The sequence below is a fragment of the Diadema antillarum genome, unplaced genomic scaffold (assembly GCF_040938485.1).
Source record: "Diadema antillarum isolate AM-2024a unplaced genomic scaffold, OU_Dant_1.0 seq00001184_RagTag, whole genome shotgun sequence".
NCBI classification, from domain to species: domain Eukaryota; kingdom Metazoa; phylum Echinodermata; class Echinoidea; order Diadematoida; family Diadematidae; genus Diadema; species Diadema antillarum.
In genome coordinates, this window is record NW_027271984.1 from 233,754 (window position 1) to 248,279 (window position 14,526).

At 35.9% G+C, this 14,526-nt stretch overlaps 1 protein-coding gene across 1 annotated transcript in view; it reads left to right on the forward strand.

Moving 5' to 3' along the window:
- The first annotated feature begins 250 nt into the window (after nt 1-250).
- Nucleotides 251-14,526, forward strand: part of LOC139744483 (beta-1,4-N-acetylgalactosaminyltransferase bre-4-like) — a 44,676-nt gene continuing 30,400 nt past the window's right edge. Inside the window, exons 1-2 of the mRNA XM_071654916.1 lie at nt 251-590; nt 14,112-14,234. Of these exons, the coding sequence (XP_071511017.1) occupies nt 467-590; nt 14,112-14,234 (247 nt within the window). The 5' untranslated portion in view covers nt 251-466. The remainder of the gene's footprint in view (nt 591-14,111; nt 14,235-14,526) is intronic.

The following is a 14,526-nucleotide window of genomic DNA, read 5'->3' on the forward strand; positions in this document are numbered from 1 at the left end:
AAAAGGAGCAGCAAAACAAAGCAAAAAAGGGGGAGAAACTGGTTAACCTGAAATTATGGAAAATGTCGCAGGGTGAATCATGACCTTCTTTTCGTGCGATCGAGGCCTGGTGACTAAACCGTCAGTTTGTAACTAACCCCTAGCCCCGTTTCCTGCCGCAAATAAGTTGTATGGAACAGCACGTCAATACGTCAATAGCGCACAGCGCACGAGAGGACGTTCTGCAAATTGTCCTGTGCATGCAGTTGGCTCAGAGCTGCTAGCATTGCACGGGGATCTCTGATGGTAAACACGCGCTGTAACTGAAGACTCGCCACAAGGACTCCGTGCGGAAAAGCCATATTTGCGTTAAGTCCTTTGATTTCACAAAGACTAAATGCCTTCCACGTTCAAACATTTTTCATATTTTGTGCGTCGTGTCGTTTGCATTCTGGAAAACAAGCTGTGTAAAGTGTAACCCTTCGCCATGACGCTGTTACGGATTACTCGGACTAAGCCCAAAGTTCTTTTCGGCCTTTTCACCATCATACTGTTGTCTTTTGCAACAGTTATAATCATGGTGGATCTCACATCTAGCATAGTCAGCCCGGGTAAGAATGATATCAAACCGATATTACACTTTCGACATGAAGTAATGCTGGATATCATGTTTGCATATCGATGATTCAAGCCTTTCACTTTCATATTTCTCGGTGAAGAGAGCATTAACCTCTTTGTTGTTACTTCTAATGTTGCAACTTTTTTTTCCATTGCACGTTATAAACGTGCAGGAATTATTAGTTCTTCCTTGCGTTCTCAAAAACCTCTACAGTCACAGACAACCATACAAAGAGAAATAAGTTTGAGATGGGCAACGAGCTTCCTCTAGGCTGTTCTCGTGATTTTGACCACCCCCCCCCCCCGAAAAAAACACAAAAATCTGAAATTACAAATATCTTCATTCATTATGTCTTGAGCTTCTCATAGTCATATAGTATTTCTCTTTATTGCCCGTAGCAATAGAGAACACATACACACTTGCATACACACACGCACGAACACATAACTGATGAATAATTCTTTTGTTCTAGAGGCCACCTATGTATAGGAGTATTGTATACTTCAATAATGTGAATTATGTTTCCTGCTATCAAACCACCTCTGTATATACTATACACGCGGAGTTAAAACGTCTTAACTGTATTTGGTTATAATTGTTGTTTGGTGCGAAATTTGCCTAGAGTGCTAGGAAAAAATATTTATGAGCGTCTGTTGTCTCATGAAGCTCAAGTCTTATACACATATAACTTTAGTATTATTCTTGGCAGTGAAGTTCCGTGAAAGCCTCTGACTCGCGAACAGCGCCTGTAGTTCAAACCTGCCCCTTTCTTCACCTTATAGCTCCATATCTTGCAGCAAGAAATCTTTCTCAGCAAGTCTTTCTTCTACAAACCAACAAACATCTCGATATTGGGTATGGGTATCAAGACAAAATATACAAAACTCCAACTCGTCACAAATATCTCCAACTATTTATATACAAACGGATTTACATATAAAAGGAAAAGCAGGCTTTCCTTGAAAACCATATTTTCTTTTTTAAATTGCTGAAGGGGGTATCTCACTGAGCGGCGAACGTTTGCGAACGTTGCGACTTTGGGATTTCGCCAGGGTTCGTAAAGGGTTGCAAAAGGTTCGTTAACAGTTGCAAGAAAGTTTGCAAACGGTTTTTATTGTCGCAAACAGTTTTTCTTGTCGCAAAGAAATTTTGAACTTGTTAAAAATTTCTTTGCGAACCTTTGCGAATTTGTATTTTCGCTAACAGTTGCAAACATTCGCAAAACACTCGTAAGAATTCGCAAACGGTCGTAATACGGTGTCGCTAACATTTTTATTTGATTTGCCACTGCTAGCGAACAGAGTAACCATATGGTTCCTATACAAAAGCTCCTGAAACAGGCAAGGTTCCACTCTAAGAAAGTTCTTGAAGCTCTTGACAACTCCATCATGTACTTGCTGCAAAAGCTTTTCATATTGACTAAAGTCTGTCCTTAACAACCACTCTTTGACCCAAACAGTCTTTCTTTTCTTCTTCCTTTCTTGTTTTTCTTTATCTTCTTTGTGTTATGCTGCACGATAGCTGTAGCAGCAGCCTGGCAAAGCAGCTCTTCAAGGATGCAGCACGTTGAGCCTCTTCTTGGCAGAAATTTATTTTCATATACTGGAAATCCATCTTGAACGGTTGTCACAAGAGATCTGAATTCAGTGGAAGGTTATACGTTCGTTTTATGGGTCTGTATAGACATAATCGCCTGGTATTTTTCTAGGTCCCAGAACATTCGCAAATTGTCGCAAAATATTTGCAAACAGTTGCTAATATTTGCAAAACTGTCGCTAACATTTGCAAAATTGTCGCTAACATTTGCTAACATTCGCTAATAGTCGCCACCTGTGTTTCGCGAACACTTTCGCAAACATTCGCTGAAGTGTTGCTAATTGTCGCTAAACATCGCTAAAAGTTGCTCACTGTCGCTAATGGCAGAAGCGAACCTTGATTTTTCGCAAACATTGTATTCGTCAGAAAAGTTGGCGAATCTCAAATTCGCTACGTTCGCAAACGTTCGCCGCTCAGTGAGATACCAGCTTTAACGAGTATTCTGGGGTTTCTATAAATCTTTGAGTTATGCATGGATTTGAATTGATCATGAATTTACATGTGGAATGACTGTGATGTGTATCGGTGTTTTGTTTTGTTTTTTCATCGTGAATCTCCTATACACCTCAGAACTTTGGAAACAACAACAACAACAACAGCAAGAACAACAACAACAACAACAACGCGGTAATTGTGTCTTTCTTTGCGAGAACAAGGCTAACACTTAATACGCTACTCTGGTTAGAAACGCAATCATGTTCTCATTGGCTTGTTAACATTTGTTGTCAATATTATCACCATTAATCTCTAAATTCTTTAGATTGAGATGGGGAACCAATCCAAAATTAGATTGAAAATCTCAATTTAACAGATTTAGAAGTCAATTCATTTTTAAGTTTGATTTTGGATTGGATTGAATTATTCCAATCTAAGGAATTTAAATAGTACTATTACTATAGTTATTATCATCATTATCAGTTATTATCACAAATATCATCATCGTCATTGTCACTATTAATGTTTATCATTATCATCATCATTATGATTATAAGTAGTAGTATAAACACCATTATCATGCACAAGTTCTACTGCTTTTACATCCTGTTGATGATTTCGCACTTGACTTTAATATATAAAGGCCTTTCATAAAAAACAAAAACACTATAAAGTCTTGGTATAAAACAAACAGACATGCTATAATTGGTTGGTGTCCAGAAGAAATTCAGATTGTCTCGTGTGTAATAAAAAATGTATATGAAAAAATATGAAAATATTCTTGTATGGACCTATGAATAGGTCCTGTAGCTGAACGCTAAATTCATGGCTTTTTACGTTACTACAACGATGTACTTTAAGAGGTTGGTCGTACAGCATAGACTGATAGTATTGAGTCAGATAACCCGTTTAGGCCTATATGTGACACTCTCCACGCATATTTTGTTGATTGCCGCTCTACACGCAAGAAAATGTGTCTGTCACAGTGAATTCCATTGTCATCTTCAAATGTCGACGAACAGCAACCTACATGATATAACTTAAGGTAGAATCATTATACAAAAGTAGTAATATCAGCAATGATAATCGAAATCGTCACAGTTTGAAAACACTCTGGGAAGGTTTTTCACGACATAATTATCATGACACACTTACAAATGTCTTGCGAATGTGGACACCTTAAAAATCACAACGGTTCGTGTTTTACCACTCATCAGCACTTTTTAAGTTTGTGAGTCTATACTTTTCAGGTTCGGCAGAGTCTATACTTTTTAGGTTCGGCAGAATCTATATATTCAACTGTTCCGTATGATATTACGGACATATATGACTGTTCCTGATCTCCACACTAGGCTTTTGTTAGGACCTACACTCAGCAAGCTTTGCTTTTTAGTAGGTACCATCGTATTTCTCTTTAGCACTCTTTTACTTTGATTGAAAATGACACATCGACCGCTATGTACTATGTTGTGTTTCTTTTTGGATATATCCAAGCTGCACATTCTGTATTATTATATTTCGAGAAATACGAAATAAAATTGAAATATGGGCATGCATCCTTGGTGATCATAAAATGTTTATATACCTTTCTAGTGCTTATAAATCAAACTTTCGTGATCCATGTACAAGTTGTTTTATACATCTTCTTAAGATTTTATGACCTCCTGCACTTGAAACCACCATATACTGGCTCATAAAGTAATCGGCTTTCCCAATTCGTTCGCTGGCTGGCTCATCTTAGTATAACATAATACTCTTTGTTGTCCGGTCGCCATGCATTTTTTGTTCACAAGGTGGTTGATAAAGAAAGAAGGCAGGCATCTTATACTTCTATCCTCATTTAGGCCATTGTCCGGTCACATTATAAATCAAAGCCTGAAGACGGACACAAGTCTAATCGGCACTTCCTGCCCATACTCTTACACTGCGGCAGAATTCTTACGAGTGCTACACTGCATGCGAACGCTATGTACGCTTCAGTGCGCTAATCGTTCCCTCTCGCACTTGCTTCTCTGTATGATGTGCGCCCAAGAGTATTTTTAGACCAGACGGGATATTTGGTAATGCTGTAGGTCAGTCGGCAGATGAGGAATCGGATAAGGAATTTCATATTTAGTAATGAACTGCACAGTTCCTACATCCAAACAAAGTCTTGTTTATAAGTACAGTTTTCATCGTTCATATACTGGAATCTGATCAAGCGCCAAGTGTTATACATAAATACAGCAGCTTTCGGTCACCAGTCAACGTCAACGCATACCCTCTATAGACTTGAGAAGTATATGAAGAGCTTGCTTCCAAGAGGCGCTAAATCCATCATTTTCAATGGACTTAGTGCCTTTTGGAAGCAAGTATGAAGAGTTTTATTGCAAAATGGGCTAAGTGCCATTTTTACAAATCTAAAAATAATTCTATCAGCACATAGAGCAAACTAAACCTTTCCAGTGCGTGGTCTCAAGATGGCAGAGTCTATGTTACCATTGTTGGGAAAAGTGAAAGGAAGCACGTGACCTCTCTCCAGGACGCGCAAAAGTTGTAAAACATGTTAAAAAAAAAAAATATCACGTCAGACACGATGAACAATGAGGGTGCTTGTTGTCATTATAATTATTCCCACTGGCGGCACTTTTCTGTTGTTTTAACTTTTAAATTGATTGATTTTTTTTTTGAAGTCATAATTTAGGTGTTTTGTAATTCAGTTGAATTTATGGGTAAAGATTTTTTATGTGGTTTATGTAATAAGTCAGTAAGGGTAAATCAAAAAGGTTTGAAATGTACTCAGTGTAAGAAATGGGTTCATATCTCATGTAATGGTATCGCAGAGAAGCTGTACAATGATGTAACAGAGCAGTTTGTAGGCTGGGAATGTCGTAAATGTACTATGAGGCGTATGCCGTTTTACGGTGAACAATATCATGAACATGAAAAGAAAACTGCAAGTGCATGTAATCAGAAAAGGGATAATTCAGAAAGTGTAAAGAATGAAAGTTTAAAAATTTCGCATATGAGTCAGAATGGACTAAATTGTGCACATTTAAATGTTGTGAGTTTAATGAAGAATTTTGATGAGATCAAAGCTATACTTTGCAGTAATAATATTCATATATTTGCTATAAATGAAAGTCGGCTTGATGAAAGTATTCATTCTTCGGAAATTAAAGTTGACCATTATAGATTGATTCGAAAAGATCGTAATAGGCAAGGCGGTGGTGTTGCTGTATACATTCATGAAAGCTTGAATTACAAAGAAGTATCAGATCCCTCCATTAATGAGTTGGAGGCGATACTGTTATTGATTGATGTTACAAAATGTACACCCCTACTTTTTGCGAACTGGTACAGACCTCCTAATTCAAAATGCAATATTCTCTCTGCGTACGAAGATATGTTGGTTTTTATTGAAGGGTTCGGAACACCTGCGATTTTGATGGGAGACATCAATCTAAATATTATGCAACATTCATTAAGTACTGATTGCCGAAGGTATTGTGAGATAAATGAAATTCATGATCTTCATCAAATTAATACATGTGAATATACGCGTATATCTCCTGATTCACGGTCTCTCATAGATCATATGTTGTGTAGTCAACCTGATAAGGTAATATGTTGGGGTATACATGACGTGGGATTCAGTGATCATTCTCTGAGCTATCTCTCATGGAAAGTAAAGCAGATGAACAATACAAACAGTTATGCAAATGTGATTATGTTTAGAAAAACTTCTGGTGTTGATATAGATGCATTTAAAGATGAAATGCGGTCACAAAATTGGTCTGAAGTAGAAGAATGTGGCTGTTTAGATGATGCAGTGTCTCAATGGGAGAAATTGGTAATGGAAGTTGTAGATAAGCATATGCCAGTCAGAGTCAAGAGAGTAAAGAAGAAACACTCTCCATGGATTAATGAGTTTATTTTTGAATTGATGAAGAAACGGGATAAATCGAAAAAGAATGCGAAATTGCACAACAAGGTCGAAGACTGGAGAGAATATAAGAAAATACGAAATAAAGTTACGTTGGAAATAAAAAAGGCAAAAAAGAAATATTACGTTGAAAAAATATGTGACAGTCAAGGTCGTGGGCAATCTTGGAACATCCTCAAATTATTCATGCCTACTAAGTCTTCAGAAATGGTTCATATTGCTGGAGACGGAAAAAATATAGCTGAGGAATTTAACAGTCACTTCTCAAATGTTGCCAACTCTATTCTTTTTGAGGAAAATGAATCGCAAGATATCTTACTAAATTGTATAAATAGACATGGAAACTCATTTGTATTAAGTCCAGTGAGGGAAATAGATGTATTTAAAGAAATTTCTGCTCTTGCAAACAAAAAGTCGGCAGGCATTGATGGTATAAGTTCTTATGTTTTGAAGTCATGTGGCTTGGAGCTTGTTAAAAGTATAACGCACATTATCAATAGATCGATTCGTGAGGGACGAGTTCCGAAGCGATGGAAAATAGCAAAGATCACACCATTGTTTAAAAAGGGAGATAAATCCGATCCCGATAATTACAGACCTATTTCTCTCTTACCATGCGTCTCGTCCAACGTCAACTGATCCGATTTGTGTTAGACAATGACATTATCACGCACCATCAGTCTGCATTTCGAAAATTGCACTCGACAAGCACTGCTGTAATTAAGGTAACAGATGATTGGCTTATGTCACTTGACCATGGCATGTACACTGGAGCTGTTTTTGTTGACCTCCAAAAGGCTTTTGATCTGGTTGACACTGACATTCTACTGAAGAAGCTTGCTTCTACCTTAGGACTTACGGGCAAATCCTCAGACTGGTTTCATAGCTATCTAAAAGGCAGACATATAAGAACTGCTGTTAATGGTACGTTATCATCAGAATTACCGATGACTCATGGGGTACCACAAGGATCTATACTTGGTCCGATATTGTTTTTGTTATTCATAAACGATTTGCCAAACTGCTTCGAGAAATGTTCGAAACATTTTTATGCAGACGACACTGTCATCTACTATTCAAATAGAGATCCGAAAATAATAGAACATGTACTTAATGAAGAATTACAGAAATTAAGCGTGTGGATGAATCATAATAAGTTGAAAGTAAACTGTTCAAAAACTGTTTCTATGTTAATCGGCACAAAACATATGCTTCATAAACATAGTACACTCAACTTAAGAATAAAGAACAAATTTATATCTCAAGTTGAAAGTTTTAAGTATCTAGGTATTATCATTGATTCGCAGTTAAAATGGGACTTACATATTGGGCAATTGTGTAAAAAGATTAGTAAGATGATAAGTTTTTTGGCCAGGGTGAGAGGATTCGTCAACGAATCAACTATGAAATTGCTGTATAATTCAATAATTTTACCTCATTTTGATTATGGTGATATGATCTGGCACTCAGCAGCCAAATCCCATGTAGAAACGTTACAGAAACTACAAAACAGAGCAGGCAGGATAATACTCAAAGTAAAGTCGTCTGAACATAAATCAATAAGTGAAATTCATGATAATCTGAAGTGGGAAACTTTACAAAGTCGCAGCACAAGGCATGCTTATTTGATGATGTACAAAATTCTTCATGAAATGGCACCTACCTATTTACGTGATAAATTTATTTACAAAGAAACCGGTTACTCTTTAAGACAATGTGAGAAACTGATTTTACCGAAACCTAATTCTCAGAATTGCAAACGTACATTTTTATATCGTGGTAGTACATTGTACAATGATCTACCTTTGTCTATTAGACAGTCGAGCAGCCTTACTGATTTCCACAGAGAAATCAAAAATCGTATATGTAGATTTTGAACCGTAAAATAGTACAATTATTGAAAATGAATTGATGAATATATGTTGTGTGTATTTACATGTATATTACCCTATGTCACCAGAGATCTAAGATGATTCGGGGGGGGGGGGAGGGAGGGGGTGTTTGAGGGATTGTTTTGTGATATGATTTTAGATATTATGTTTGGTATGAATGAAAGACATGTTAGTTATTATATGTTTATAAATCCTGGACCCCATGGAAGAACAGATCTATCATGTTGACAGATCTGAAATGGGCTATCCACCGTTACATGTTATCATCATTATCACATGTCAACTTGTTTTCATTGTATTTTGATACTTCAATCTTGATTCATGTTTCAGTTATGTCATGTTCAACACTGTTTTATCTTGTATATGATTTTATTGTTTCGGAAATAAAAACAAACAAACAAACAAACAAACCTCACTTGGTACATAACAAAGAGTATTCTAGAAATATAGTTAGAAATTCAAATTCAAATAGAAATTCTAATTTATTTTTCATCAAATTTTAATGAACAGAGAAATTATATAAGCAAAACATATTTGTAATAATTGCAAAAACGTAAAGTAACAAAATACATGTAAAATAAGTAACAGAATTAAGAAAACATAATTGTATTTTTTGATATACTTAATAATGTACAGTACAAATTAGATAAAGATGGGAAAGGAAATGGAGGGTCACATTAAAAAGCAAAGTTTGTACGATGTGGGATCCTCAGAAAATACATAAGAAAACGAATAATGAATTAACGAATCTACAAACCGATATAAAACAAAATCAAAAGAACCAATGTCAACTGACATGAAATCAAGTAAGGGATGAAAAAAGAAAAAAAGGAAAAAAGAAGAAAAATTGAAACTAGAACTCGTGTCTTCGTGGAGACAAGCAAACTGGATTCCATGATGTAAGAGTAATTATAAGATACAACCTGGATTGAATATATTGCAAAGAATTGTATACATAAACCGATAAGAATGCAGAAGAGCGGATATAATAGAAGGAGATAATAGACAAAAGGGTATATACCGTACAGTAACAGGAACATCTGGGGAGGACTTGTGTTTGACAGATTACTAAGTATTTTTCGCTAATAGAATAAATATTAATATGTAATTGTTTGATATTCAAAGAAATGATGACTTGATTGAGATTATGAAGCCAACTTAATTCCGTAGTATATAATAAGATTTCAATTAAAAGAAAAATATTCTTAAAAGAGCTCAAAGTGTTAGCTGTTATCATATTGTTATGAAGTGATTTCCAATACTTTGGTCCATCGTAGATGAAGGTGTTCTGAGCCAGCAAAGTTGGCAAAAATGTCAAATGGAATTAATTTTATCGCCTTGTTGGATATGTAGTTGTGAATGGATTGATATTATCGAAACATTGTTGCAAATATATTTGGAAGATTTTGAAAGTTTTTATTGTGATTATACATAAATTGTCCTAGATTAAACAAATACATGTCTTTAATTTTGAATATTCTTTTTAAATGACGATTCAGTATGAGACAAAAAAGCAGAATGACATAGAATACGGAGTGATTTTTTTTTGTACTAGAAGTAGTTTATCTAAGAGCGTTTGATATATGTATCTCCTCCACGCGAGAATACTAAGGCAATATCAGGATGAATATATTGTAAGTAAAGGGATGATGAAACAAGACAAAATTTAAGCTTATTGATTTTACCAATGTTTCATCAAATAATTCTGCATATAATTCTATCAATATGAAATTTCCATGAAAGCTTGTATCGACTGTTATTCCAAGAAATTTAACGTAGGAAACATTTTCCAGTGGAATACCATCAGAAACGATATCAACAGGTAGTGCCAGTGTAGAGTTGCTAAATAGCATAATTTTGTTTTTTGAAGATAATTTATATGCTGTTATCCATTGGGGGACATTTTTTAATTCTGAGTTTATTGTATTTACAAGGGTAAGAGGATTATTGTGCGAAAAAAAATGATTTGAGTAATCCGCTGAGAGGATAAAAGAAAGAACATCTGATGATCTACGGAAATTATCGCGTTATAGACAATAAACAAGTCACGCACATGCGCTGTTACTACTTGACGACAACAGGCAGATAATGAGAGAACTGACGGTACTTCCACACTACCATGACTACGAAATTCCGTAGTATCTATCTATCTATCTATATATATATATATACATATAAGTAACAAAGTTGCAACAAAGTTCATGCTGTATTCACCAACGGTTTATTTCTTCACACTGAAGAAATAAACCGTTGGTGAATACAGCATGAATTTTGTTGCAACTTTGTTACTTATCTTTTTATCTTGCCAACACGTGGACTACCTCATCAACATATATATATATATATATATATATATATATATATTCACAACAGTAGGTCAATATAAACTCCGTTGAAGACGTAAATTTGACGAATTTTCGCCCATAGGGCTTTGTCAAGTCAATACATTTGACACTTATTTATAAAATATTATTTTATTATCTATTTATTTTATTATTTATTTATTTTTTATTATTTGACACTTATTTACAGCAACTATTTATTGCTGTTATATATATATATATATATATATATATATATATATATTTCACATTTATATTCTAATGTTATATATTTAGATAGGAGAGAGTATAGGAAAAGGTGGTAGACGTAGCTTTTGAATCCTCACAATTTAATTTTAATACTCGAGCTTTCGGGCCCTTCCCTTCATCAAGAGATGTGATACACAATTCACATTTGGGCTGGTTGCAAGCCGGCAATCAGTTGGCAACCGGGTGTGGGAAACATTTATGATGATGGGTGGAGGTAGGCGTGCTGAAGTTAGGTGTATATTATATATATATATATATATATATATATATATATATATATATATATGTATGTATAATGTTCATCTTTGCACTGACGAAGGTCTGAGGCAGACCGAAAATTTTGTAATAAAAAATGTTGTAATCGCGTTGGATCCATGGCGTACTTGAGACTCTTTCTTCTTTATATATATATATATATATATATATATATATATATACATATATAATATATATATATATATATATATATATATATATATATATATATCTTTCAAATTTTGGTGGCCCGAAATAAAAGGAACTATAACAATCCCTTTCGATATTCAAATACATATTATGAAATATATATGTGGGTCAAAAAGGACGTCTAAAGTGGCTGCCTTCAAATTTGAAGGGTAATTAATGCAAATTTCATTAAATGATAGACGCATGTGGCACTTGCCACCTGTCCGCGTCTCTATAGATAATAAAAGAAGTATCTGCATTTTTCATAAGCTCAGCGGAGAGGATTTCATCCCAAGTTAACCTTCAAGTTTAGATATACGCCAGTACGCATAGAGTGTGTGAATGTTGCATGACATTAAAGTCGGCGACGTGTGCAGGACGCTTGGATGAACGACACAGCTCGAGGGATGGGGGGGGGGGGGGGGTTAGGCACTCTCTTTACACCCTTGAACAAGCCCTGTAATTATGAGGAAGGGGAAGGGGGCACTCCTGAAGCATTTTCATAATACAGTACGAAACAGGTGCACCTTCGCATGCAATCTTCTACTTCATTATTTTCCACAAGAATGGGAATGAGTTCGTCTGCAAGGATGCACAAGGAGAAGAATGTGCTGTTTCCTTTGATAATATATAAACTCATCAGAAATTTCTGGTATGCATGAAAAACCGGAAGATTGAACCCCGTCAGCACTGATATTACGTAGTTCATCGAACAAAAAACGCAGGGTCATCACTTTGTTAAACATTCTATAATTATCCTTATTAGTATACATTGATGTTATCTTTCGGAAACAGTGCTGGTTGTTTTTTTCCTCAGCCATGTGTGTTGTTTCCCTTCCTTTCATCTGGACATCCTGTCCTTGATGTATACAGACCTATTCGGTGGCTTTAAAACAATGTAACTTACGTCGGCCATAACTGGGAGGGAGCATTCAAAATAAAAAGAAAAGCTGGTTTAATTGGTACATAGCACGTCAGTGCGTAAATCGACAATATTGCACGGAATGCTGGAGATCCCCACCCCCTTATGGCTGATACAATAGCACCCAACACACTGGTCTATATCAATATAGCCTTCTGACTTCTGTCATACTTCTGACAAAATAATTTTACTTTTTTATAGTTTCGTGCCAATAGAGGTCATCTATTTTCTACAGTTTTCGTCGTAGACAAATAGTCATGATTTTTCTCTAGTTCGGCAAAATCATTATTGTTGCCAATGTAACTATGATAGTGTTCAGTGACATTCCATGCTGATATTGCTACTAACGTATACTTTTCAGTGACATTCTATTATCACCATCAACTGCTGTCATCACCTGCTGTCATTATCAACATCAACATTAATGAAGACATCATATGTATTGACTTTGTGCTTACTTGTGTGTGTGTGTGTGTGTGTGTGTGTGTGTGTGTGTGTGTTGTGTGCGCGCGCGTGCGCGTGTAAGTGTTTGATTTGTTTGTGTTTTGAATTGCATTTGTACTGATTTTTGTTCATGTTACACCCAGAATGGGTTGATTTATGAATGATTTGAATGAAATCAATAAATATCAAGGAAAAACAAAAAAAAAAGTGTATAATGTTTACGTGTAATCAACGCTTATTTTTATGTACAGCGTGATTATCATGCTTAAAGGCCCCGTCACACTACAGCGAATGCCCAACGAATGCCCAACGAATGTCCAATAAATTTGAAAATTTGAAGATATGTTCACATCTGTTGGTAATACTAGAATAGTTCGTAACATGCTTGGCGTTCTTTGTATTCATTAGATATTCGTCGGGATTCGCAGAGATACGATGGAGCCGATTAAAAAAAAAAAAAAAAAGACATGTCCAAAATCTCCAGCGTATCTCTGCGAATCCCTATGAATAGCTAATGAATTCAGAGAACGTCAGACATGCAAACTGTCTTCACATTTTCGAATTCGTTGGGCTTTCGCTTGGCATTCGTTGGGCATTCGCTGTAGTGTGACGGGGCCTTAAACTTGAATTGAAATTGGTTTCCTCCTGTGACAACACGGGTTATTATACTAGCAGTCTTCTTATACATCCAACGATGGCGGTGCCTAAACTTCAAAAATTCATACTTTGTAGCAGATTGTCCTACTCTTCCGCAAACTTAGCCAATTTTAAGTTCTTTCGTTGTCTCTGCATTCTCTCAATGTATATGTTTTATTTCCCTTGAATGTTCCCCAGACCATAACGCCTCTGTACATCACTGAAGCGTGTACAGATCATCGACGATACATCAGGAACGAGACGGGGCATGCTCCTAAAACTAATGATGATAATACCATGTTTTCTCCCCTCAGTTAGGCTTTACTGTCAAAAAGCAAAACGGAAGAGACATTCACGCCTGAAACTACATCGAATCAATGCTGGTCTGTTGCCGTGAATTATAAATATAGATGCAGCTCTCAGTTCGAAGCAAAGCTGAATTGAGCGTTAATGTCGTTTCTAGATTGAACGCGCGGATGAGATGGGTCCTTAAGCCTTTGTGCATCGCAGGCAAAACACCTGCTCCGTATATCTACCTTTTGTAGTCAGAAGAGAAAAGGATTTTTAATAGATGGCACCCACATAGAATTGAATAATTGACTCTATTTTCGACGTGATCTCCTCATAGGTACATACGTTCACCGGAAGAAGTCTGCTCTCTCATTATTCACTAACGGAAATACTTCCGGGATCAGGAATCTTCTAAGTCAGATCTCATCCTACCGATCCGACGCTGTCAAATTGAAAAGCGGTGAGTTGATTTTTGAGTGGATGCAGATAAATTCACTTCCAATCATATGCAAATATCAAGTAAGGGGGTGCACGTAACGAGTTCGACCCCACAAGTTATTCAGTCCACAAGTTATACAGCCCACGAGTCAAGACGTATTTTCTTAATGATGATCTTTTGAGGTAATGAGAAACCTCTTATGAAATATGAAAGAGCATATAATTATTTACAGAGGAATTTATTCAAAGTTTATTTGATGATGAATTTGGTTTTGTAATGGCCGAGATATTCAAAAAAGCGATCCTAATATATA